At 37.5% G+C, this 25,482-nt stretch overlaps 5 protein-coding genes across 5 annotated transcripts; 3 read left to right on the forward strand and 2 right to left on the reverse strand.

Moving 5' to 3' along the window:
- Positions 1-4,030: 4,030 nt before the first annotated feature.
- On the reverse strand, positions 4,031-4,742 carry LOC133868657 (uncharacterized). Its single transcript, XM_062305593.1, has one exon. It carries the CDS (start codon positions 4,627-4,629, stop codon positions 4,279-4,281), a length of 351 nt encoding a protein of 116 aa, XP_062161577.1. The 5' UTR covers positions 4,630-4,742; the 3' UTR covers positions 4,031-4,278.
- Positions 4,743-6,813: 2,071 nt separating this feature from the next.
- LOC133869725 (uncharacterized) lies at positions 6,814-9,578 on the forward strand. The gene is made up of 3 exons (XM_062306800.1): positions 6,814-7,239; positions 7,312-7,377; positions 7,537-9,578. Exons 1-3 carry the CDS (start codon positions 7,006-7,008, stop codon positions 7,609-7,611), a joined length of 375 nt encoding a protein of 124 aa, XP_062162784.1. The 5' UTR covers positions 6,814-7,005; the 3' UTR covers positions 7,612-9,578.
- Positions 9,579-10,036: 458 nt separating this feature from the next.
- On the forward strand, positions 10,037-11,100 carry LOC133869480 (uncharacterized). Its single transcript, XM_062306505.1, has one exon. It carries the CDS (start codon positions 10,354-10,356, stop codon positions 10,960-10,962), a length of 609 nt encoding a protein of 202 aa, XP_062162489.1. The 5' UTR covers positions 10,037-10,353; the 3' UTR covers positions 10,963-11,100.
- A 10,179-nt stretch (positions 11,101-21,279) lies between these two features.
- On the forward strand, positions 21,280-23,948 carry LOC133867723 (TPD1 protein homolog 1-like). The gene is made up of 4 exons (XM_062304490.1): positions 21,280-21,467; positions 21,615-21,709; positions 22,133-22,231; positions 23,444-23,948. Exons 2-4 carry the CDS (start codon positions 21,625-21,627, stop codon positions 23,776-23,778), a joined length of 519 nt encoding a protein of 172 aa, XP_062160474.1. The 5' UTR covers positions 21,280-21,467; positions 21,615-21,624; the 3' UTR covers positions 23,779-23,948.
- A 719-nt stretch (positions 23,949-24,667) lies between these two features.
- On the reverse strand, positions 24,668-25,482 carry LOC133867721 (uncharacterized). The gene has a single exon (XM_062304489.1). It carries the CDS (start codon positions 25,393-25,395, stop codon positions 24,847-24,849), a length of 549 nt encoding a protein of 182 aa, XP_062160473.1. The 5' UTR covers positions 25,396-25,482; the 3' UTR covers positions 24,668-24,846.

Genomic DNA, 25,482 nt, shown 5'->3' on the forward strand with positions numbered 1-25,482 from the left:
AACTATAGTTTATAAGTAACAAATTAACAATATGTTATTATATATAAGTAGAGAGTATAAACTACGGTATATGTATAACGTGAACAAATAGTAAGTCTAATATATTCTATATAACTAAGTAACTAAAATATAAGTATAATATATAACTATTGTTAACCATGTGTGATGTGATATATGTGTTTATATATATATATATATATATATATATATATATATATATATATATATATATATATATATATATATGCTAACTATTTAATATTGTTATATTGTTATATTGTTATATACTAAGTATTAATAACTTAATATGTTAATTTAATATACTAAATATTGTTATCAAAGTATTATAATTAATATGTAATACTATATATATTATACTATATTTACTATTTACTAATATATATGTAAGATATGAACGAGCTAACGAGTTGAACTAACGAGCCGGGCGAGCGATCCGGGCGAGCGATCCGGTCGAGCTTTAAACGAGCTGAGCTCGCGAGCCCCTATCGAGTTTTGTCGAGCGAATCGGGTATGTATCACTTACTAATCGAGCGAATTTCTACGGTATGGAAACATGTACTGTAGAAATAGAGCTTTTGGCTAGAATAGCAAGTATGAGAAACATGTACTTCCTTTCCGGGGTGTGCGTGAAGAGTGAGAAAAGGGACGTGGAAAAGTAGACGCTGAAGGAATGTGGAAAGAACCAGATGAAGCCTGAGGAATAGCAAAGAAACAGAGAAAACAGAGAGACTGAGAGAACAAGCTGTAAAGTCCTTCTCAAGAACTGGTACTTGTCAAATTTGTCAGCAGTTTGGAGCTTCTGATCCTCATTTTTCTCCATCTTTGTTTGTAAAGCAAAAGAGGGAGCTTTTTGTTGAGAGGAATATGGCCTTGAAAGGGTTGTTTTTGCTTTTGAATTGGTATGTAGGGTGAACATGAAGTCCCCCTCCAATTTATACCAGTTCTAAAACTGCTACAGTTTCTGACTGAATTTACAAAAAATGACCTAATTTATTGCATAAAAAGGGATCCGGATTCTGAATAATTTATTACCCGACTAGGACAGACCGTCCGAAACCTGCTCGAAAAAATAAACCCTATAAAAACTCTTTCAAATTTATGGTTGAAAGTTGAAACTACGTACTAATAATCTAAACATCTAAATTGTTGAGAATATGTATCCCATTGTACATAAATTGGAACTCCGAAACAACCATGGCAAGTAGACCTAATTCATTTCATTTCTGGTTAGTATGACCTTTATTTGAAAGCATCAAATGCTAAGAGACAGAAGATGCGGTTACGAAAGGATTTTCCTTGAAGTTTCTAGGCTTCTTCTAGCTGTCACCATCTTTATGTTTTGGGATTCGGCTTGGGTGACCCACGGCCGGCGTTGAGGCGTGTCCCTTTGCTTCATGTCATAAGATATATATTTTAATTTCGACTGAGACCGACTGGAGCCAAACTCCAATGTTTTCCATTTCTAGAATTTTTATTTTTTTTTGTTTTTGCTACTTTCTCACTCCACTAATTAGTTTTGCGCCTAATATTAATTAAATGATTAAATTTTTAGAAATAATACTTTTATCTCACTTTATTGATATGTTATTGTCAATCAACTTTTTCTTTTTTAATAACAATAACTGATTTAAACTGGCAGGTCAGCATGATAAGATAGTAGTAAAATAAAAAAAAATGTTTTCTAACATTACTCATATCATAGAACTCCACCTTCCTGGTGGCCGGGGCATGCCATGGCCGGCCTTGGTGGGTGCCGTGGTATGCTAGCTATGGGTTGCCATGGTGGGCTTAGTGGCATGCCGTGGCATGCTATGGCCGGCCTTGGTGGGTGCCCATTGGCTACCTTAGTAGGTATCGTGGCATGCTCATAGGCACTACAAACTGAGGTTAATTAGTGGCATGTAAGGGTTGGCTTGGTGGTTGTCATGGACTCATGGCCAGCATGCCATGGCCTGCCTTGGTGTGTGACATGGCTTGCCTTGGCCTGCCTTGGGGGATGTCGTGGCATACCATGGCCTGGCTTGAGGGGTGCCGAGATATGCCCATGGACACTACAAACCGAGGTTAGTGGCATGTCATGGTCTTCCTTGGTGGGTGTTGTGGGTGCCACGGCATGCATGCCTTGGTGGGTGCCACGACTTGTCACTACTTGCCTTGGTGGGTGCCACGGCATGCCTTGATTGTTACCATGGCTTGTCACTACTTGCTTTGGTGGGTACCATGACATGCCTTAGTGAGTGTCATGGCTTGTCACTACTTGCCTTGGTGGGTTCCATAGCATGCCTTGATGGATGTCATGGTATGCCTTGGTGGGCATGCTTTTAACAAAATTGATATAAAATGGAGTATGTACGGGCAAATTGTAGTTGATATTCACAAGGTCCTTTGTTCCTTCTAGAGCTGAAAAATATGTCATACAAAAAGGGAGGTAAATTCAGCGGCACATAAGCTTGCAAAAGATGGGGTCTATTATGACACAAATTGAATATGAATTGATTGTATCCCGGAAAGTATTTGAGAAATTGTTCTATCAGAGATTCGTACTCTGAAATTTATGAATGAAATTAAAAATATTTATTCAAAAAAAAGAACTCCACCCTCCTTGTCGTGCGTGAATTAAGAGTCGATATCTGCCCCATGAACACTAAAGAAACTATCTTAATTATATAGTTTGTTTACTTGTGTAACAAAATTCAAAACTAGCATAACTAGAAATGATACAGTTAGTTAGAGTAATTATAGACGTTATACTTATGTTTTTCTTGTATTCCTCTAAAAATGATGTGATTTTTAAAATTATCATTTGATTTATGATAAATCACTATTGAATTTTGATCAAATTGTGATTTTAAAAACTACATGAGTTTTAGAGGGATACAAAAGAAACATGAATATATGACGTCTAGAATTATTCAACTCAATCACTACCATTTTGTTAGCAAAACCTCGTAATTACCTCCGAAGATTGGGATATGGCTTGGATCCAATTCCAGAATGGAACTCGGCCTATTAGAATTGGGGCATGTGTCCAATAATAGAACACAATCAACATGTATTCTAATCTCAACGGGTCCAAATTAAATGCATGTTTGCTTGAAAAATGGGACATATATATTGCGTCTAACACAAATCAATGGACTTCACGTTACATGTGGCCAAATCAATTCCATTTTTATACACAATTCAAAGGCTGGCTTCCTTTGCAAGGTTGCATATGTTTACGCGAATCACGGCTCTCGTCCAGCCAGTCATTCCCCATTTTAAGCAAAATCAACTTTGAAATTCTGTTAATGATGCATGCCTCCTTGAAATACGACTCTTGTTTACTCATTACTCTCTTCTAGACCCATAAGCAACTGACAGCAAGAATTTCATCCAACATTAATTGCTCAAGTTTAAACACGATGTGCATTCCATTCCTAACGATCTCTTAATAAAAAATAATTAATTTAATCATTTAATTAATATTTTAACATCTTCTATCGCATGTAAGCTCAAATTCTTCCTCAATAGAATGAGACCTAACACATAATGCACATGAGATGTGAATATTACATAAACAAATTTTGAATTCAAGACTTTTGCTGCTTTGATACCATGTTGAATTACCAATTATTCTAAAAGTTTAAGGTAATAGAAAAAAAAAAATTTATTCATTTGATTAATATTTTACCAGCCGAGACTTGAACTGGCAACTCTATTTTTCATGTTTCTAAGGGTAAAATTGTTTTTCTTAATTATATCAAAACTCAATGGGAGATTTTAATAATATTGCTTGAAAAAACTTTCGGGCCATGGATGCATTCCCATTTCTTCAACCCCCAACCCCCCCCCCCCCACCCCCCCCCCCCCCCCACCCCCCCCCCCCCCCCCCCCAAGTCCAGTTCCCAGTTGTCTAGCTTCCTGTTTCTTTTTTTTTTGGTTTTAGTTGTTTGTTTTCTACTTTTTGTTGTGTTATATTTGCCCAGAAAAAGAAAAAAAAAAAGAAAAACAACAACAACAACAAAAGTAATGATGTTTCCATCTGATGAAGACATTTAAAACATTATGAGAAAGAAAAGATCGATACAACTATATATATAGTGAATACATATGCTTAAGGTTGTCGTTTATTCTAGCATGCATGCATACGAGTATTTTTCATATATATTATAAACCAATATTATTACATGGAGCTAGATTGGGCATGAGGCCGGTGAGATCGATCGGGAGTACGTAGCGCGCACTTCAATATTCGCCATGATCGAACATGGGTAATCAATATTGATTAGGCCACAGGAATGCCCCCATTGCATATGCCCTCTTTTCATCAAGAGTGCCCTCAAAGCTCAGCCCGTATTGCTTGAGAAGAAGCTCCACCTTCCACTCCTCCATCTTCTCGTAGTCTGTCTTATTGTAGCGAGGGTAGTGGAGAGGCATTTGGAACCCTGAAGGCTGTTTCTCCTCGCAAGCCTGCTGCATCTCAGGCAATATAATTCCTCCATTACTAGGGACCTTTAAGATCTTGACATGATCTCCTTGCACGCCTTCTTCATTTGCGTGCATCTTAGTGTCCTTTGGGGATCCCAAAATATGACATGCAGAATGGAGAAGCCACCTGAAAGCCATGTCTGTCTCTCGATCTCTCTCGATCCCTCGCTCTCTTTCTTCACAGCTAGAGAGAGACGTACGAAACTTTAATTTAGACAATTTAGACTTTGCGTTTTAAAGCTAAAATCTTAACAGACTGCAGTCGTTTATATAGGCAGCTAGCCATAGGACCCGTGACTCGTGAGCGACAAAACTGCGCGTCATATGCGCGCATTAATACAGGCAAAATTTGAATCCCATACGATATCTAAACAAAAAAAATCAATAAATATCAAGAGAAATGATCCCTACACTTATTTTTCACAATAGTTTTATAACAAGATGACGTGGTTGGTAATATTTTATTATTTTTTTATATAAAAAAAAAAACAAAAAATAAAAAAAATAATAAAAATATTATCAGCCACGTTAACTTGTTGTGGGACTGTTGTAAAAAATGAATGTAGGGATCATTTCTCAAATATTAATTGAAAGGTGTCATTATAATTAATTTGATTGTTATTCCTTAATAGGTTACTCTATATTTATTATATGATTAGTCTCTTTTCTCGTACGTAAGAAAACAATGATTGAGTCGCTTTCTGATCAGGAACCATTATTCAATAATGTTGAGTTGCTTCTTAATTAATTAGAATTTTCGGAGTCTTACGTGCTATCACTAAATGGGGGTCTTAGCTAGATGAGCTACCTATCCTGTTAATTGGCCGGCAAAACAAGCAAGGCAATAGGATATTCCTTTAAAAATTAAAAGAAGAAGAAAAAAAAAAGTTGGGTTTGTTTTTATGCAGTCAAGTTGTTATTATTATTATTTGATTTAAGACTATTGGTAAGATTGAAATTTCTTATAATTAGAGTGCTCAAAGTGGGAGTGCGTAGGCTCATGACCTGCCTTCCAATTGGATTGCATGAAGAGGGGTTGTGGGGCTTGCCTATATATAATTTGGGCAGTCCACAAAGAATGGGGTGTGGGGGCCTACACCTTTAAGGGTGAGTGGGCTGTAATTCCATTTTTTGCAATTTGGTTACCCTAAGAACATCTTAGTGAGTTCTCTATTTTAAAATTTTCATCAAAATTTGGTAAAAAACTAAAAAAAGTATACTTCAACAAACTTTCTATAATTTTTCTATTTTGCTCTTATTAGAATTTCATTTCAAATTTAGCTTACAAATTTCATGAACTATTGAATATTTAATCATTTCTCTCTCATTTCGCTTCACTTTTCATTTTTCCTCTGTTCTCATTTGTTAGGAGTGGTTGCTTAAAACCAATTAAAAAATTAATATCTAATTGAAATAGAGAAATATTTGAAGAGTTTGATGTAGAAAATTTGTTAAAAGTAGTAATTATTAAAATAACAAAACTAGATTTTTTAGCTAAAATTTAGAAAAAATTTGGAAAGCTCACTAGAGATGCTCTTAATTGTAAGAAAAGTAATACCACCTACTACATCCTCATTTTATTGGATTTATGTGTCATGTTCATCAATCAATGAATAAACTATTGTTAAAAAAAAAAAAATCAATGTCTAATGGACACTAGCACATATGTCCAAATACAATACTACAATAAAATGGGATGTGGTGTGTTCTTATAAAATCTTAAGCGCATGAATCATGCAACCAAACTGCATACCCTTTGTGATTATTTATACACTATTTGAATTTGTTTTTGTATTGTTGTTGGGGAACTCACCTCATTTTCATTTATAGGATTGTCCATTATTTCTTCCTCTCAAATCAAGAGTAGAAAGAATTCTCCTCTGTAACCATTTCCTTATTCAATTAAAAATATATATATATGTGAAGCTATCCAAATTACACTTGAAATGGACACCACCATGTCGGAAGGATAAAGATCCTCCATAGTTAAAATTAATGGGAGAGGAGCCCCTTAGTATAAAAATAAGGACAAAATTATTCTTTCATAATTTTTTAGACAATTTTATCCTCCTACTTAAACTAAGCAAGTTGAACCGGAAAAGATCCAAATAGATGTAGGAATTGTAGCGGGTTCAAATGTTGATCCCCTACCAATACTTTGAAAAGTGGCACAATTATATATCCTTACCAATTTCAGACAGAGTTAAATACAAATAAAAAATTAAAGAGTCGGTTCCCCTTTGCTAGCTGGATCCACTCAGGTAGGCCTATAAAAAGAAACAAAGCAAACCCAAAAGAAACCCAAAAAGAAGATAAATGATTCCCGCACTATGCTAGCACTTCTTCAACACAACAGGCTGACGTGTAAAGCTATTTGAAAGTGAAAACCGATTGGAGGGGAATGAAATTTCATTTCCCCCCAACGTAGCTCTCTCTCTCTCTCTCTCTCTCAATGCAACGTTGAGCTACTAGAAATCGCCGCCGGTCGCTCGCCGATCGTCTCCTTCAGTATGCATGAAACCCCCGCCCCCTCTCCCTCTCTCTCACTGGCCGGTCATCGACGGTGTTGGTTCTGTCTCGCCGCTCGCTCGCCCTTTTCTGTCTCCTCTGTCTGAAACCGACATTGTCTCCTTCGTCCAACCCCACCCCTCTCTCTACGTTGAACCGGCGGCGTTTGTTCTCTCGGCGGTCGGCCATCCTTCACCGGGGGTTTGGCGACTGGATCTGTCTCCGGCGACGCCACAAAAGGTACTCTCCGGCTCTCTCTCTCTCTCTCCCCGTTGAGCTAACATTTTTATTTTATGGTCTCCATTTTTATAGATCTCATTGCCGTCCTCTGTCTCTATTAGCCGTTGTTCTTCTCTACCAGTACCGTCTCCACCGCCGGTGACTCTCTTTCTTTCTCTGAAATTATTGTTTAAAATTATTGAATCATATTGTTGAATTTTTTTGTGGGTTCTGATTCGGTTTGAGGGAGAAATAAATTCGGTCTTTTGTTTGTTGTTGGATGATGTTAGTGATTTTCTTGGTTCTGATTGTTGGAAGGTGTTTGAGATTTTGCTTGGTTCTGATTTGGTTCTGTTGTTCTGCGTATTGCTCAAGGGACTCCTCCACTGGTAAGTTGACTGTGAAGAGTTTTCCATGTGATGATTTTTTGTTCTCCATGCTAGTAATTAGTATCCATCGTTTGCTTGCTTTCATATTGTGGGAGTTGTTTTTATCTCATTGAATGTATGCATATAGAAATTGCTTTGTAAAGTTTCTGTTTTGGAGTATTTATGTAAAATTCTATTAGATACTTAATCTTCATGTATCACTGATTGTTTTGTTGCTTATTAGAATCACTTTGTTAGGTTTCTGTCATGGAGTAATTATGTCTTGTCTTGGATACCCAGTTTCATTTACTTGTACATATGAAAACTTGAAATTTTCTGAGTGCATGTGAAGCATTGCGTTAATGTTACCTTGCATTGGTAGGCTGACTCTTGCTTGCATAAGGGGTGGGCATCAATGCTCCAGTAAGTAGGTGATGCTCCCCTGATCACCTTCATGTTTTGCATGCATGTTGAGTGTAGCCACTTCATTTAATGGTTGTCAAAGATTAGGATTGAATAGTGCTTGCTCATTCCTGCCCTTTAAGGCCAACATTCAGTAATGAGCTTTTAAACCTTTATTGTTGATTCAATTTTAAGAGACAATTATATAAACTCATAGCTAAGTTCTTACTCTAGTTTGTTTTAATTGTAATATTATTTGAGTATGAATTAAATCCACAATGTCAAAGCTCAATCCAATGTGATCGTAACAATAGGATATTCCTTTAAAAAAATTTAAAAAAAAAAGTAAGTTGGGTTTGTTTTTATGCAATCAAGTTGTTATTATTATACTTACAAAAAAAAAAATTGTTATTATTATTATTAGAAAGGAAAGAGCGATGACATTATTATTATTATTTAATTTAGGACTACTGGTAAGATCGAAATTTCTTATAATTAGAGTGCCCAAAGAGAGAGTGCCTACGTAGTTCACCTGCAATTCGGACAGTTAACAAAGAAGAGGTATAAGGCTCATGACTTGCCCTCCAATTGGATTGCCTGGAGAGGGGTTGTGGGGTTGCTTATAATTTGGGTGGGTTGTGATTCATATACAACAAGATTTATACAATTTTTACACAATACACTCATATAGGGTACGGTGGGATCCATGTGGTGGATCCCACTTACATGAGTCACATTCATGTGAGTGTGTTGTGTAAATTTGTTGTGTAAATATCATTTCTCAATTTGAGCAGTCCATAAAGAATGAGGTGTGGGGGCCCTACACCTTTAAGGGTAAGTGGCGTTGTAATTCTATTTTTTGCAATTTGGTTACCCTAATTGTAATAAAAGTAATATCACCTACTAAACCATCATTTTATTTGACTTATGTGTCATGCTCATCAACCCTTGAATAAATTATTATTAAAAAAAAAATCAATGACATATGAACACTAGTACATATGCCGAATAAAAATGGGGTGTAGTGTGTTCCAGTAAAAAATCTTAATTTGTTATGGGTCTATTATTGGAGAGCCCATTTCATTTTTGTTTATAAGATCGTTCACTCTTTCTTCCTTTAGGATTAAAAGTGTTGGTACAGTTTTCGGTATGGTGACGTGTCGCCTGATGATTCGCTGCTGGGTTCTGATCTACTACCTCAATCCTGCAAAAAGAACAAACAACTCGTCGGGGGTGCCGACTACGCCCACTCCGATGCCTAAGTCAGTTTAAATCAATTTTCTGCAGAGTATTCTTAATCTTAATCTCAAGAGCTTAGAGAATTCGTCCCATACCTGGTGCGGCTATCGTATTTATAGGCTGGACTTGCAGTCTTACCAGATTTGCAATCTTACTAGAATTCTTGACACCTAGTTGGATTAGGAGTTGGAGTCCTAGCTTAGTTGAACTTTAACCATATCTTCAGGGAATTCGGATGGGATTGTAGAGTCGGAAGTCGATTGCGTTTGTACCTCTTTAAACTTGATTCCGTATCAATAACTATCTTATCCCATTAATTATGGAATTGTGGTTTATCCCTGATCTTCTGGGATTATATTCTCATCGCATTCTAAGACAACTGCGGCATACTTCAATCAACCTCCGAGGTGATGATATCCGGGATATGTTCGCTCCGACTTGGAGATCTCGGGGTATCGCCGCACCATAACAGGTTTGTGTAAGGCCGAGATGTTGTCGCGCTGAATCGATATTACACCGAGGCGTTATTACCCCGAGGCGCTATTACCCCGAAGCGTTATTACTCCGAGACACAGATACCCGAGATATGTTTGCTCTGTTCAGACTAGGAGATCCAGGGATATACCGTAGCCTGAAATGTGAAGACCGAGATGTCTTTATATGTCCGAGACGTCTTTATACCTAGACGATCTTTCTTTGTTGGGCGGAACAAATGTCCGAGACATAACTCCGAGATGTCTTTGAATCCACGTGTCTCTAGGGTTGATTTTATCCCTAACAAAAAGCGGAAATAATTCCCCTCTATATCCCTTTCCTTATTCAATTGAAAATAAAATAAAATAAAATAAAAAAATCTTTGAAGCTATCCAAATTATACTGAAAATGGACACCCCCATGTAGGAATCCCAGTGGGTTCAAATGTTGATCCCCCTACCAATTATCCTTACCAATTTCGGACAGAGTTTAATACAAATAAAAAATTAAAGAGTCGGTTTCCCTTTGCCTTTGGGTCTGAATTTGCTAGCCGGATCCACTCAAGTAGGCCTATAAAAAGAAACAAAGCAAACCCACAAGAAACCCAAAGAGAAAGAAGGAAATTAATCTCACTCTCTTTTGGAACACAACAATGGCGGCTCTACCGTGCGGAACGAAGAGAAACTTCGAACACGTCTCTCCATCTCCTCTTGTTTGGAAGAGGGTTCGCTATAACTCATCTTCTCCTTCGCCAATCAACACGCAACTTCCCTACATTAACAATTCAAACGCCGCCACAGAAAACCCAGCTTCTCCTGAAGAATTAGACTTCAAGAATGGCTTTGCGGCCGCCAAGAATGGCGTAGAATGGACGGATTCCCTTATCAAGAAACTTTTGGCTGCAACGAGCGTGGATGAGGCCATGGTTTGCACTACAGGAGTGCTGGAGGAATTTGAAAGAACCGTGGGCGCACGGGTCAGTGCCCATCACAACAAGGAAATCATGGCGTTGAAAGAGCAAGTTGAACGGCTAACACAAGAAAACGCCATTGTGAAACGCGCGGTGGTCATCCAACATGAACGTCAGAAAGAGTACGAGAATAAGGACCGAGAGTTGCAGCATCTGAAGGAGGAGTTGGTGCCTCAGTACAAGGAGCAGTTGAGAACAATGGAGGTCAACAATTATGCCTTGTCAATGCATTTGAAGCAGGCTTGCCAAAACAGATCCATTCCCGGGGAATTTCATCCTCATGTCTTTTAATGTGATCAATTCTTTTGTATTCTTTACTTTCTTTTCGAGTTCTAAGAAAGTAACCCCACGTTACTAAGGTTAATTGTGCCTAATTTTTCTTTTCAAAGGCAGTGGATCGATCAATGAAAAAGGATATATATATATATATATTTTATTTTTTTTATTTTTACCTTTTACTTCTTCCCATAGAGTTACTTCTTTGATAGTTTGCTTTGGTTTGTGTCCTGTTTTTTTGTGTACACAATTGTCCTGATATCCGACGCCTAGTCCTACTCTTTTTTCATAGGGTTGTATAAGCGGTGATAATTAATGGTTATTGGCTAAAATTGATAACCGCAATCGCCTAACGCGGTTATTGAGTTTTAATAACTGTAACTACCTCTGCCTAAGCGGTTAGCGGTTATTATGCTTATAACCGGCGGTTTGAAAACCTCTTTTTAATTTGAGTTTTAGGCCAGTTTTTGGGCATGTTTTAATTTTTTTCAAAAAAAGAAGAATTTTTGGACTTTTTTGGTACAAAATTAACAAATCTAAATACAAATCCAAAATATCTATTAAAAAAAAAATACAAATCCAAAACATTACAAATACAAATAACTAAATACAAACAAATTTATATATATATATATATATATATATATATATATATATATTATAAGGGTAGGCGGTTATGCGGTTATAAGCAGTTAACGGTTGCGGAGCGATTATAACCACCCCGTTTGTACAAGCCTACTTTTTTAACACTTTAGATATGTAAATCTACTAGGTCTCACATATTTAATAATAAAATTACTCATTAAAAAAAAAATCATAAAAGAATAAAATCAAACATGTTTCATTAAATATATAAATTGTGTGTTTTTTTTAAGACTTATAAAAGGGATGCTAAATAAATAAGTGATTGGTGTAATAAATGTTGTAATTAACCATGTGCTGCCGCGTGGCCCGTCTCTCAGACTCCCAGTTAAGGTGTGTAAAATATTACAAACCCCTAATGATTGCTAAAGTCCAATAGTTGAGGCGGTTGCCCGAAGACAGAAGGCATCTATTGGACTTGGTCCGGCCCATATCCCTGATGCCCGATACTAACATAGGTAACCTTTTCGTCAAGTCCACCTCGTAGGAAATTTCTTACAAATTAATTTATAAGAATTTTTTTATAATTCACATATAAAAATGATATGTGTTTTTTAAGTATGTGAGAAGCATAAACTATTAAAACAATATGTGTTTCTCACATGTCAAGAGACACATGTCAATTTTACATATGATTTGTATAAAATTTCCTACAAATCAGTTTGTAAGAAATTTATGTCCTTTTAATATTAAAGAAATGGATCAGAATCCGGTGAAGTTATGTTTCCAGCTTCATAGAGAGGCGAGGTTCGAGGTCCACCTGTTTAGATAAATGAATTTTTGCATTTTAAGCTATTCGAAAAGGTAAACCCCGACTTGCACCTATTCTATCTATTAAGCTGCTCATACTGCATGCAATACGGACAATTAATTCCACCAATTATTTTTGAGAAACAAATAGTCGGACGAAGAAGTGAGAAATTTTAGAAATTTGATCAATACAAGGGAGATCGTTTTATAATTTGTATGTTTCTTATTCTACTGTTCTTGATTGAAAATATTATTAGAACCTACAATATATCTTACAATCTTTAAGAGTCAAAGATTTAACTAAATCAATATCCAATGGTATTAAAACTTTGGAAGGTCTGAAGTTTCTAGAGAGAGAGGGAGAGAAAAGTCATGATCTTTGTTCGCCGAGGGGGAGGCTTCTCACCTCCCCCTCCTGGTGCTGGTGTTTTCCCTTAGCCTCTAGGGCTAGGCTAGGGTAGCTTTTGTTTCCCCCTGGCTTGTTTCCAGTGGTGGGTGGTCTCTTTCTCCAAGCCTTTAGGGCTGTTAGAGCTTTTGGTCCTCCCGGTGTTTAAATCGGTGGAGGTTGTTGGTGTTTTTTCTTTTGTTTTCCAGTTGTTTCTTGTTTGCAAGCAGATTTTTTCAGGTACTGGCCCGTGAAGCTCGATGGGTGTTGGTGGATTTCTGGTGGAGGTGTTTTCAAAGTTAGATCTATAATCCTTGGCTGATTTTTCTTCGACAAGAGCCTTCCAGTTGCGATTGCCGACCTTTTCCGATCAAGATGGTCACTCAACAAGACTTTGCGAGTCGCTTCTATTCGGCGTGTGACCCACACACGCCGAGGGCTTAGCTGTTCAATTTTTGCGCGTGTGGGTTACGGCGTTCTTTTCTGGTCTTGAAAGGCGTCGATCTGTGTTCCTGAAGGTCGTCCGTTGTAAGGGGGTTCCCGGAGAAGGTGCGTGCTTTACACGCGCCGACTCCGGTGGTCGTTTTTCCCGATGCTTGTATTCTAGGGTTTCTGTTTGGTGTTTTTATGTAAATTCTTCCATTTGATCACAGTCTACCGTTTGGTAGCTGCTTTAAGCCAGGTTTTTCCTGGTTTAGTGGTAGAGATTATTTATCTCTAGTTCACTATCTTCGACATTCGGGGTCTGATTTCGCTTTCGGGCTTTGTGGTTGTATCTGGTGCTTTATTCTTTGTATTGGCTTTTTGTTTGTGTACCCCTTTAGGAATTGCTTCTCTGTAATGAAGAAGATGGCACTGTTTGTTAAAAAAAAAAAAAAAAAAACTTTGGAATCAATAATTAAATTCTTAACCAATTAAGTGACATCAAAATAAACACCACATCACGTGTTCGCTTCACAATAGGTGCGATGTGATCTTCTTTTCCTTTTTCTTTTGTTTTTAATTTTTCTAGTTGAACAAGGAAAAGGACTAGCGAAAGGAAAAAAATAATAAAACATCCGATGAGAAATCTGGTAACAATATAATTCAAAGACCAAACGTAACCCCAACATCAAAATGACGTCGTAGAAATGAAAATGTTGAGCATGATGTTACTGTAACTTTTTTCTGTGTCTTTCAAATATAAATGACTTGTACTATGTCTTTCATATATATATATATATATATATATGTAACATTTTTCTTTTCAAGTGTAGGACATGGGCCTTGTCGTCATTTACCCCACCAATAATACCATGCCAAGGATCACTCATGCAAGATTTCTGACGCTAACAAACAGCTAGAGAGAGAGAGACGAAAGAAATTAAATGGCAGGGTTAATGTGACATGTTTCTCCTGACCTTGAGCTACCATTAATGGGAGGAATTCCGTACATTGACTCAAGAGGAGGAGAGCCCGCTCTTTCCGTACCACTTAATTAGGTGGTCATATTGAGTAACGTTAGAAGTATTACTTGTATTATTTATGTATCCCACTAAAAATGAGGTGGCTGGATAGCTTTTAAAATCACTATTAAGCTTGTGATTAATCATTATTAAATTTTGATCAAATAATGATTTTAAAAGTCACCTTATTTTTTTGAAAGACATAAAAATGACATATGAGAAACTTATAGGATTAATATAAAAGCTTAAATATGAAAAACTTAAGAAGTAAATTTGCATTCTAAAAGCAAGAACAATTAATTTTTTTGGAGTTTTTGGCAGATCCCTATACAACAAGCTTGCTCTTGGAGTTGGAAGAGATTGTTAAAACTCCATGATATTGCAAAATCGTTTATTCGGTTTAAGGTTGGCAATGGTAATAGGATTTTCTTGTGGTTTGATCAGTGGCATCCCTTTGGTTATTTGCTTGATAACCTTGGCCATCGGGTGGTATATGATGCTAGTTTTCCTGTTGGGGCAAAGCTGTCCACCATTATTAGAAATGGTTCTTGGTTTTGGCCTTACGCTCGTTCGGATACTATAGTTGCAATTCAAAGTAAACTTGCTGATGTGCCTATTGGGAAAACATATTTGCAGGTTTGGAAGTCCAGTAATGGTATTTATTCTTGTTATGCTACTTGGGAGTTATTGAGAGAGAAATGCCCTATTGTGGTATGGTGGAAGATTGTTTGGTTCTCCATGTCTATTCCTAGACACTCCTTCATTCTTTAGTTGGTTTTCCGGGATGCTCTTGTAACTAAACAACGAATGTGTAGTTGGGGCTTTACAGGGCCTTCTAATTGTCTCTTTTGCCATGGATGTATTGAGAGCAGAGACCATCTTTTCTTTCTTTGTGGGTTTAGTCGAAGAATTTGGTTTGCTCTTATGAAGGCTTGTGGCTATTCTGATCCTCCTTCAGACTGGGATTCAGTTGTGGTTTGGAGTGCTGCTAGGCTAAAGGGTAAAAGTTTAAAATCTTGTCTTGCAAAACTTTGTTTTGGAGCTTGCATCTATCATTTATGGAAACAACGAAATGCCCTGCTTCATGGCATTACTCCCAAAACTGAAGAAGCCATTGTTTGCCAGATTAGATGGGAAGTACGTTCCAAAATCTTGGCAAAAGTTTCGGTAAAACCAGTGGACAGAGATTTACCTCTTACTCTGCAGTGGAATCTTTTCCCTCTCTTGTAATTTGTTTCTGTTTGTGGTTGACTATTGACCGGTCGCTTGGCCTTGTAATGGTTGTTGTTTAGCTGGTTTTGTGATCTGTAGTTAGTGTGTTTCTTGGTTTAGGAAACGTGGGTCTAGGTAGCTGGAGTGACTTTCTGTATTGCTGAGTTTTGTTCTATAAAGGTCTTAATTCATCAAAATATATATATATATATAAAAAGCCTTAATTAAATTTATAATATTAAGCCTCAAAATCTAGGGAACGGCCCCTAGATGGCAGATAATTCCTTGGTCTCCCAAGCAAGGGGTGCATGTCATGAAGCCGTTAAGAGAATCTACGAGCCATGTATATATGGAATCTTTCGAGTCATCGATATATCAAATAAATGGAGATATATATATATATATCAAATAGCTAGATTACAGATATCCATGCTGATGCTGTACAGCCTTTTCTAATCTTGGAATATTCTTGATTGAGAGTACTGTTAGAAAGATAAATTGACCTTTTCTGGTTTGAGAGAGCTAGGAAATTATGAGGGCCGCCTATAAAAAATTTAGTCACATCTGATTACCAAACCAAAAGAATTATCAGTTTTACCTATTAAGGAATTACCCCAATTATATATTTGAGGTGAAGAACGGAGATTAGTGGCGGTGAAGCCCAACTAATGTAAAATTTAACACTCGTGAATATTTTTATAATTTAACAACTTTATGTGAATTATTTATCTTTTTAATGTTACAAAAGAATTATATTCTTAACACGTTGCATCATGCATGTTGGATTGCTATAGCTTTATGTTAATTTAGCGAACTCAAATTGTAATCCTTAGGGTAGTCGCAATTTTTGGGGAGTGTGGATGGATCCTTAAACATGCTCCTGGGGGTGAAAGAAAATACTGAAGCTCCGTCCCATTGCTAGATCTTTTCTTAGTTTCATGGTTGGTGATAGTTCTAATATTTTTCTGTGGTATGATACTTGGCACCCTGCAGCGTGCCTTACTGAGAAATATGGCTTCAGACCTATCTATGATGCTGGGCATAGTATTGGTCCTATGCTGTCTTCCATTATTAGAAATGGAGAGTGGTTTTGGCAGAGTGCCCGTTCGAATACTTTGGTTAAAATACAAAGTCGGCTGCTGGAAATTCCAATAGGTACTGCTGATATTCCTGTTTGGAATTCCAGCAAGGGGACCTATTCTTGTTCAGAATCCTAGGACCTTTTGAGGCTGAAGTTCCCGGTTGTAGATTGGCATAGAGTAGTGTGGTTTCCCCTAACCATTCTTAGACATTCCTTCATCCTTTAACTGGCGGTCAGGGATGCTTTAGCCACTAAGGATAAGCTTTGTTCGTGGGGCTTTACCAGTTCAAGTCTCTGCTTGTTTTGCTATGGCTGTCAAGAAAGTAAGGTTCATCTCTTTTTTGAATGCAGCTTTAGCTGCAGGATTTGGAGAGCTTTGATGTTCAACTATTTTGTTGATGATCCTCCAGTTCAATGGGATGATGTTATTCACTGGTTTATTGAGAAGGTGAGGGTTAAAAGTCTGAAAACCAGCCTCTGCAAGTTATGCTTCGGGGCGGCTGTGCACCACCTCTGGAAACAGAGGAATGCCCTTTGCATTGTAACTCTCCAAGCTCGGAAGAGACAATTATTTCCCAGATTATGGGTCCGTTTGGATTTGCGATTTCAAAAAGTGCGATTTAAAATAACGATTTTAAAATGTGCGATTTGAAAAAAGTGATTTTTAAAAACGCAGTTAAGCGTTTGGCAAAATCACAGTTTAACCTTTAAAATCGCGAATTTACTTTTTAAAATTCTGCGTTTTCAAAAAAGCACCATCTTATCTGCGATTTGAAAAAGTAAATTTTCTGCGTTTTCAAATCGCAATTTTTAAAAATGCAGTTCCCAAACGATTTATGTTCTGCGATTTGGTTTAAAATCGCACTTATTGTCTACGAAATCGCAATCCCAAACGCACCCTAAATGGCAAGTTTAAGTTAGGATGATGGCTAAAGGGCCAGTGAAGATGGTTGGAAACAATATGGGCCTGGTTCACTATTGGAATTTGCACAATCTGATCCAGAGTGTTTGCTTTGTTCTGGTTCTTTTTGGTGCAGTTTCAGTGGGTGTTTGTTCTGTTGAGCTGTTGAACTTCCTTTCTTTTCTTTTTTTCTTTTTTTTGTTGTTGTTGTTGTAGTTGTTCTAACTGCTCTGTTTTTGCAGATTGTTGTTTAGTTAGGAGGGTTTGAGTCATGCTATCTGTGTATAGCTTCTCTTAGTTTTCTTTTGGGATAATTGCACCGTTGGTCCCTGTGGTATACCATAATTATTTTTCACTCCCTATGGTTTAAAAAGTTCACTGGAGGTCCTCGTGATATGCAATAATTACAAATCGATCCCTGGCGTCAAATTCTGTTAAAATTTTTAACAGATTCCGTCAAATGCCACGTCAGCGCCACGTGTCGCCAATAAGATGGCGACACGTGTCTATCGTAATAAAAAATATAAATTTATCAAAAAATAAATAAAAATACTTACTTTTTTATAAAAAAAAATTCAAAAAAAAAAACAAAAAAAAAAAAAGCTGAAGGGGTGGCCCAGCCACCCCTTTGGAGGCGGCCTGGCCGCCCCCAGCCACTGGGGGTGGCCGCGCGCCACCCCCAGTGGCTGCAGGGGGTGGCGCGCGGCCACCCCCAGTGGCCGGGGGTGGCGCGCGGCCACCCCCAAGGCCCAGGGGGTGGCCTTCGGGCCACCCCTAGATCTACTAAGGGTGGCCCGATGGCCACCCCCGGCCACTGGGGGTGGCCGCGCGCCACCCCAGGTGGCCTCTGGGGGTGGTGCGCGGCCACCCCCAGTGGCCGGGGGTGGCCATCGGGCCACCCTTAGAAGATCTAGGGGTGGCCCGAAGGCCACCCCCAATGGCCTGGGGGTGGCCGCGCGCCACCCCCGGCCACTGGGGGTGGCCTCGCGCCACCGCCGGCGGCCTCTGGGGGTGGCGCGCGGCCACCCCCATGGGCTGTGGGTGGCCTGGCCACCCCTTTTGGGGGTGGCCAGGCCACCCCTTTCCCATTTTTGTTTTTTTCTTTTTTTTTTTTCTTTTTTTCTTTTTTTTTAAAAAAAATAAGTATTTTTTATTTATTTTTTAATAAATTTATATTATTTTATTAAAATTAGACATGTCAGCGCCACGTGTCACCAATAAGATGACGACACGTGGCGCTGACGTGGCATTTGACGGAATCTGTTAAAAATTTTAACAGAATTTGACGCCAGGGATCGATTTGTAATTATTGCATATCACGAGGACCTCCAGTGAACTTTTTAAACCATAGGGAGTGAAAAATAATTATGGTATACCACAGGGACCAACGATGCAATTATCCCTTTTCTTTTTCCTGACTAGGGGGTTGTCTCTACGAAGGAGTCTTGATCCAGATTGTATGGAGTGTATGATTTCTTGAGCTCGTGCTTATAAGAGATTTAATTCATCAAAAAAAAAAAAAAAATCCTTAATAAATTGTTTGTTGAGATGTGTTTTGTGTCTTTTCTTGCATATTTCTCTCTTAAGTTCATCAATGATAAATTTGCACATCCCTCGTATACAGAAATGTACAAGAAAATAAAATCAAATATTTTTCTTATTTGATTAATGGATGCACAAGAACACACACTTCAAAGCACAAAACCCCAACTCTTATCGCTGCCATTAACACATGCAGATGGTACATGGGTCGAGGTGCCCAAAATGCTGCCAGTGGATTGCAGTCTTGGCCTTAAAACCAGTGGGGTTGAGCTCAAGTCGGGATGGAAAGAAGAAGGAAGGGTGGGTCAAACTTTTTGATTCACGAAATATACAGTCACCAAATTCTTTTCAAAAGTGTACGTGGATATAACAAGAGACCAGGGTTATTGCACCATTCAATCAAGGTTTTCAATGGAAATTTTCATAAACTTTTAGGGAAGCAAATAATACTAAAGGTGGATTAATTGGCTTTTACATGTTACTTATCCTTAAAACAAAAATATATCAACTTTTACTATATTGGATGCCCTGGCCTATTCCATGCATAGATCGAGTACTAATTATCCATCGAGTAATTAAGGTAAGAAAACTTTAATGTGTTAAGTTGTTAGAGTTATTCTGGTGGGGCCTACATTTGATAAAATATTTTCTATAGAGACCCCACATGCTTATTTCAAGAAATTCGAACAAATGTAAAGACCTACTTATAATTTTACTTTTATTATTTTTTTTTTTAAAAAAATTTGTGTAATTAGCCTAGGTGAAAGAGAGCGGTAGCTATAAGGCATTCCTAACCAACACGGGATGGTAGTGCAACCACTCTGGCATTTGTATTGTTGTGCATGCCACCTCGAACAACACTTTTGTGAGTACACAACCACCCCGAGTAGGACATGGGTGGCTACGTGACAACTCCTCTTCCACTTAGAATGGTCATACTACCACCATATATTTTTTAATTTTTTTAATAATAAGTTAACTCTTATTTCAGCAAGAGTCAAACGCATGATTTGTCAAAATATTCATACAACAAGAAAAGAACATAAATTTATAAACAAATATTTTGTGTTTAGAAGTGTTTGTTTTATAAAAAGAAATAGGGGTTTGTCCCACATCGGCCAAGAAGAGCGAGTTGGATGGGTTTACAAGCTCTACAAGGCTCTCATCGATCATTATTTGGTTGAATAAGATATTTTTGTGGGTTTCACTAATAACTCATTCTCTCCTATACAGTTTTGATAGTGTTTTTTTATTTATTTATTTTTTTTTTTATCCCTCATGCAAATCCCTTTCTTTGCTTAGGGAATAATATCCTTATTTTGAGAATTGGCAAATAGCCATTATTTTTGGATCTCATTTTTGTAGTACTTAAAATTTAAAAAAATAATAATATATTTTTTAAAAAGAAAAAGAAAAAAAGGAGGGAGGCAATGAAACTTTAATTAGGGTCGTATAGTATGAGGTTAAAATATATGATAAAAAAAAAAAAAAAAAACAACAACTACACAATTTTTACACAAAAATCACTCATATAAGGTGAGCAAATGTGATTATAGACATCATACTATATAAGTGATTATTGTATAAAAATTGTATAATTGTTATTTTTCTACCCATAATCATGAGGTTAGAGAGGGAGCGGCTGAGAACTTATTGAACGAAGGAAACGAAATTAATATATAATAAGAGGTTTGTGGGGAAGGGGAGGAGCGTGGGGCTGCCGGGCTGGGATTGGGACAGAAAGACCGACAGGCAAGTCAGTAAAATTACGCCGCTCACAAAAAGCCTGCTTTTGGCGGCTCCTCTCCATAAAAGCCTCTCTCTGGAGACCCTACTTTCTTTGATTCTTTCCCTAGATAGTTCACACACGTACATACGTCTACACTCATCATTATTTTGTATTTAAAAACTCTTTTAAACTCATTTTTTTTTGTATTTAAGGCATTAACTTCATGGATTTTCTACTTGAATCATTGGTTTTAACAGGTATAAGACAATTATCCACATGTTCAGATAAGTAAATTTCATTTCTTTTTTTTTTTTAAAAAAAAAAAAACCTTTTCACTTTATTAATAATCTGAACGGCAAATTTCTGTATAACACGATCCCTTATTATTCTTGCAAGTCAACTTTCTTTCTTTCTAATTGTTTATTAGTTAAATTTTTTTTTCTTTTTAATCCGGTAATTGGGCTTCCGTGTCTCCCTGGACATATTCCAGTCAAAGGACAACCGAAGAACATAATAAGCTCTCTCTTCGTACGTGTTGGAAGGCAGTATTGAACAGTGGCAGCTTTGTAATAAAAAGGAGATTGTCGTCTACTTCTCAATCTAGCCAGTACGCTCGTGTTATAAATGTGGTCAGTTCCCCCAGAAGTACGTCCCCTTCACATCCTCCGGCCACATCCCTCTACGCCTATCTTCCACTGCATATTTCACGTATATACGACCCTTTTATTTATCAGAAACTCCTTTTTCACCTCGTACTTTGTGATTACTTACAAGAAGCTCGCGGAAAAACCTCCTGACTCCCTGAGGTGAAGTCTCACCAGATTGTCTTAAAGGTTTCTGCTTTCTACCAACTCTTTTTTTTCTTTTTTCTTTTTTCTTCCTCTTTTCCCCCTTTCTTTCTGCTAAAAATGCATTGTTTTCAACAGTGTTCTTGGGCATTATACATGTCGTTTTTGTGTGGGTATGTTTTGAGCATGCAGGTTTGCCACCATGCGAGGTGTGCTTGCTGTCAGGAGATCAGTGTGCTTGGTCTCTGTGGCTATTACTTTCGCTTTTGTCCTTGCTGTGCTCTTTGGTAACACTTTTTTCTCTCTTTCTCTCTCGTTATATATATATATACACACACAGACACACAATGGATTGTTGTGAATGAAAATGAGCTTAGATTGATGGTTCTTACTTCTTATGCTCTGTTTTTGGCCTTGTTTGCAACGTTACACGTTGTGCAGTCGTTGCATGAAAAAATTCGAACAAATTATCTCTGTTTTTTAATGATTCCGATCATTCTATTTAGGGTTTCTTTGTGTTATTTTGGAAGATCAATCCGATCTGGATTTTGTTGAATGTCCTTCTTGTTGTTGAAGCTCTACCAACAGTTTGGTTATCTAATAAATATCTGAACTCTTATAATAATTGCATAACTAGAGGCTAGAGCTAGACTGTGCAATGCTTATATATGTTTGAAATTTGAAATGGAGTAATGTTTATGACAATGCAGTGTTTCATCCGAAACATGTTGGTGAAATCGGCATTAAAGGTCTGGTCTTTTCCAAGGAAAATAGCCCTGCCGTTGCTCGGAAGCTACTGCAATCAGCTGGTAAGGGCAAGTGGGCAACTCTCCTTACTCCTCGGTCTTCTTTTTTTTTTTTTTTAAATATTCTTTGAATTATTACACTATAAACAAACAAAGTACATTATTTAATTTGGACCAATTGTTGAGAAAAGAAAACCCAACAATGTAAATAAATATGGTCAATTTAGTTACCAGAAAACAGAACAATTAATCGAATTATATATCAACTGCAAGTTAATTCCACGTGCTTGTGAGTTAGTGCATGATATCGGTAAGTGTTGCCAATAGTCTATCGCCTGCCACTTGGATAAGTCCATTCAGAAATCCCCCACCTCACCCATCTTCGAGGAGGAAGCTTTTGCCTTTGTCAATCAATGCAAGAAGGGCAACTTGTTCCGATCAAGCACAGTACTGGTCCTTCTGGAGGAAGGAAGGTCAGAGCCAGACTTGTTTTTAAGAACCTGATCTCTGTCATAGACGTGTCCATTTCAATTAGGAAAATCTGAAACATCAGATGCTAGAAAGAAAACCATGTCTGATAGGGATATCTTCATTAATGTTGTTTGCATGTGATTATTTGCATTCATGGGGATTGGCCTTATAATTGACTCAATCGTGTCAAGATAACTCTAGGCACAATCTTTGAAATCTCTTCATATAAATGGTTTTGGTTTTGGGTTGTATTGGGACAAGTCTTGTTTTTCATCTGAAGTTTCCAAACTGGCCAGGTTGGAAGAAATTACTCTAACTTAGTCCGGTACTAAACTAACATCTGTCCTTAGAACATGTAATTCTTACATGCATTTTTAATAGACAAACGGAACATTTGATTCTCATATGGTTTGGGCCTGAATTTCAAATTTGCTTAGCATTTCTGTAGTTTTGACCTTTTACCATCTCAAGTCCATCTTTAAAGGGTTAAAAGCAGCAAATTGGATTAGGGCATGAATGTCATGGACAGGGGTTTGTAACCTCGTATGTTAAATCACAATTTCTCCAAAAAAGCTTAAGCTGATAGAAAAAAATGAATTTAATTATTTAATTAATATTTTAACAAGCCCAACCATCTCAGTTTTACTTGGAGGGTCAAAGGCCGATTGTATTAAAAAACTTTAAGGCCCCTTGAAAGCATGAAATCCTTTAGGACAAAGCAAAACCATGGCATTATAGCAAACCATCCTTCATCTAAATTTAGTGCATTCAAATGCGAAGTCACATTTGCATACTTTGATGCAGATGGAGGTGACATGAACCGTATCGGCACAGCATGCTCAAAGAACGACATAGTCATCTATCAAGGATCAATAGCCCCACTTCCGACTGGAATTCCAGCATACACGGTTCAGATTCTCAATACCTGCGTCTCTGGTTGCAGCATCTCCAACATTCACATCAGCTGTGGGTGGTTCAGCTCAGCCCGGTTGATAAATCCTAGGGTGTTCAAGCGAATCTATTACGATGACTGCCTCGTCAACAACGGGGAGGCTCTTGGTCCCGGAGAAAGCCTCTCCTTCCAGTATGCTAATAGTTTTCCTTACGGTCTAAAAGTTGCCTCGGTTGCTTGTTGTTGAAGCACAAAGTCACCGCCGCATGATCCCAATAATACCTACTTTCCGGTCTATCATATGATATTATATATATATATGCAATGTAGATAACAAAAACGAGGACGGACTCAACTGTACTAGACCTGAATTATATTGCTGTTGAAGCATGCAGTACCAAGGCAACATTTTATAAATCTTTTGTGATAGTCAAGGGCAAGGAGCCAGAAGGTAGCCCTTGGGCCTTCAAATTAATTAAGTTGTAAGCCCAACTAAAACCAAGGGTCCGTTTGGCCCGTTATTTCGCATGTGTCAAAAGAGTGTTTCTAAACAAAATTGCATTAAAAAAAAAAAAAAAACCCTAGAAAACATGTAAAAATCCATGTTTTCAAATTGCACACAAACCACGATTTTACCAAGTAGTTAAGTGTCTTTTACATTAACTATGTTTTAAAATTGTGGGTCGGCACCTCCAAATGAGAGTAGTTTGAAATCGACTACATTTTGAAAACGTGAATTTCTTCATGTTTTCAAATCACTATTTTTTTAAAACACACTTTCAAACAATACTCTTTCCGCAATTTTGTTTAAGAACACATTTTTAACTTGCAAAATCGCAGGCAGAATGCACCGTAAGTCTTACATCCAAGGCCAAAGATTAACCTTATTAGTTGTATAGTATGCTTGTTACAGTATGCTAGCAGTAAGACAAACCAAGTATTTTTACCCCCTTTGGTGGCCAAGTGATTAAGCAATGTCAAAGGTTTTAACTTTTAAGGATGGGAATTAACAAAAGAAAGGATTTTGCTTTCGTGTTGTGTTGGGAGTTTTTTTAACGGTCTATATTCAATTTTTCTCTCTCTTTCTCATTAAAATAAACAAATTTGAAATTAAATCTGAAAAAAGATTCACCATCTAAGCCAAATCCCAAAAGAAAAACATGTACTCTTTCATCTTGAGAACATTTAAACATAAGGTGAGCAACTCGATTTCCCAATTCTCACAACTTGCTTCTGCTAAGGGACTAGCCAAAAAGAAGGTAGCAAGCAAAATCAAGGCAAAGAAACCTCTTCATAAATTAAGTAAACTTACAATCTAATATGCATACTCATAAGCGAAATCAGTGACACCAACCATAGCAGAAACAACTTGAGAGATAATGAAAATTCCTCCCCCCAAGATGATTAGAACTAGAACTGCAGAGATGGGGTTCTTGAGCAACTCGAATATAGGTTGGAAAATTGTGTAAAGAGCACCTGTACTTACTGTGAGAGCATAAAGACCATATCTCCTTACATTTTCCCAAAACTCCTCCATCAGAGGCCCCTCTGGACCCAGAGCCAACGCCTTCTGGCCATCCATCCCCATAAGAAACAGCACCAATCCTAAAGAAACAGCTCCTATTATCACAACCCTTGAATTCCCATGTGGGGAAACTTGAAGAGGATCCTCCTTCAAGATTTTTTGGCATTTGGGTACGATTTCTAAGCTTAGAGGCTCGTTTATATGATTGGATTTTCCAGAGATTTTTGGATATGATGGGGTTTTGATGGGAATGAGAAGTGGAGGACGTGAAGCTGAATTGATGAAACTACTGTTGCAGCGAAGTAGGTAGAATTGGGATCTCAGGAATAAGGTCTTCATTTCCTTGAATGCTATCTATATTGTGCTGAGACTATCTAAGCTATATGAAGTAGTAAAGTGAAATGAATGGGTGAGAAAGAAGGTGGA

Source organism: Alnus glutinosa, chromosome 5 (genome assembly GCF_958979055.1).
Source record: "Alnus glutinosa chromosome 5, dhAlnGlut1.1, whole genome shotgun sequence".
NCBI classification, from domain to species: Eukaryota; Viridiplantae; Streptophyta; class Magnoliopsida; order Fagales; family Betulaceae; genus Alnus; species Alnus glutinosa.

What these genes read in the sequence shown, in the direction of transcription:
- LOC133868657 (XM_062305593.1), bottom strand. Translation starts at nt 4,629, where the DNA reads ATGGCTTTCAGGTGGCTTCTCCATTCTGCATGTCATATTTTGGGATCC.
- LOC133867723 (XM_062304490.1), top strand. Translation starts at nt 21,625, where the DNA reads ATGCGAGGTGTGCTTGCTGTCAGGAGATCAGTGTGCTTGGTCTCTGTG. An exon ending in TGTCCTTGCTGTGCTCTTTG is followed by an intron (nt 21,710 to 22,132) that starts GTAACACTTTTT and finishes ATGACAATGCAG; the next exon opens with TGTTTCATCCGAAACATGTT. An exon ending in GAAGCTACTGCAATCAGCTG is followed by an intron (nt 22,232 to 23,443) that starts GTAAGGGCAAGT and finishes ACTTTGATGCAG; the next exon opens with ATGGAGGTGACATGAACCGT.
- LOC133869725 (XM_062306800.1), top strand. Translation starts at nt 7,006, where the DNA reads ATGAAACCCCCGCCCCCTCTCCCTCTCTCTCACTGGCCGGTCATCGAC. An exon ending in CTCCGGCGACGCCACAAAAG is followed by an intron (nt 7,240 to 7,311) that starts GTACTCTCCGGC and finishes CCATTTTTATAG; the next exon opens with ATCTCATTGCCGTCCTCTGT. An exon ending in CAGTACCGTCTCCACCGCCG is followed by an intron (nt 7,378 to 7,536) that starts GTGACTCTCTTT and finishes GATTGTTGGAAG; the next exon opens with GTGTTTGAGATTTTGCTTGG.
- LOC133869480 (XM_062306505.1), top strand. Translation starts at nt 10,354, where the DNA reads ATGGCGGCTCTACCGTGCGGAACGAAGAGAAACTTCGAACACGTCTCT.
- LOC133867721 (XM_062304489.1), bottom strand. Translation starts at nt 25,395, where the DNA reads ATGAAGACCTTATTCCTGAGATCCCAATTCTACCTACTTCGCTGCAAC.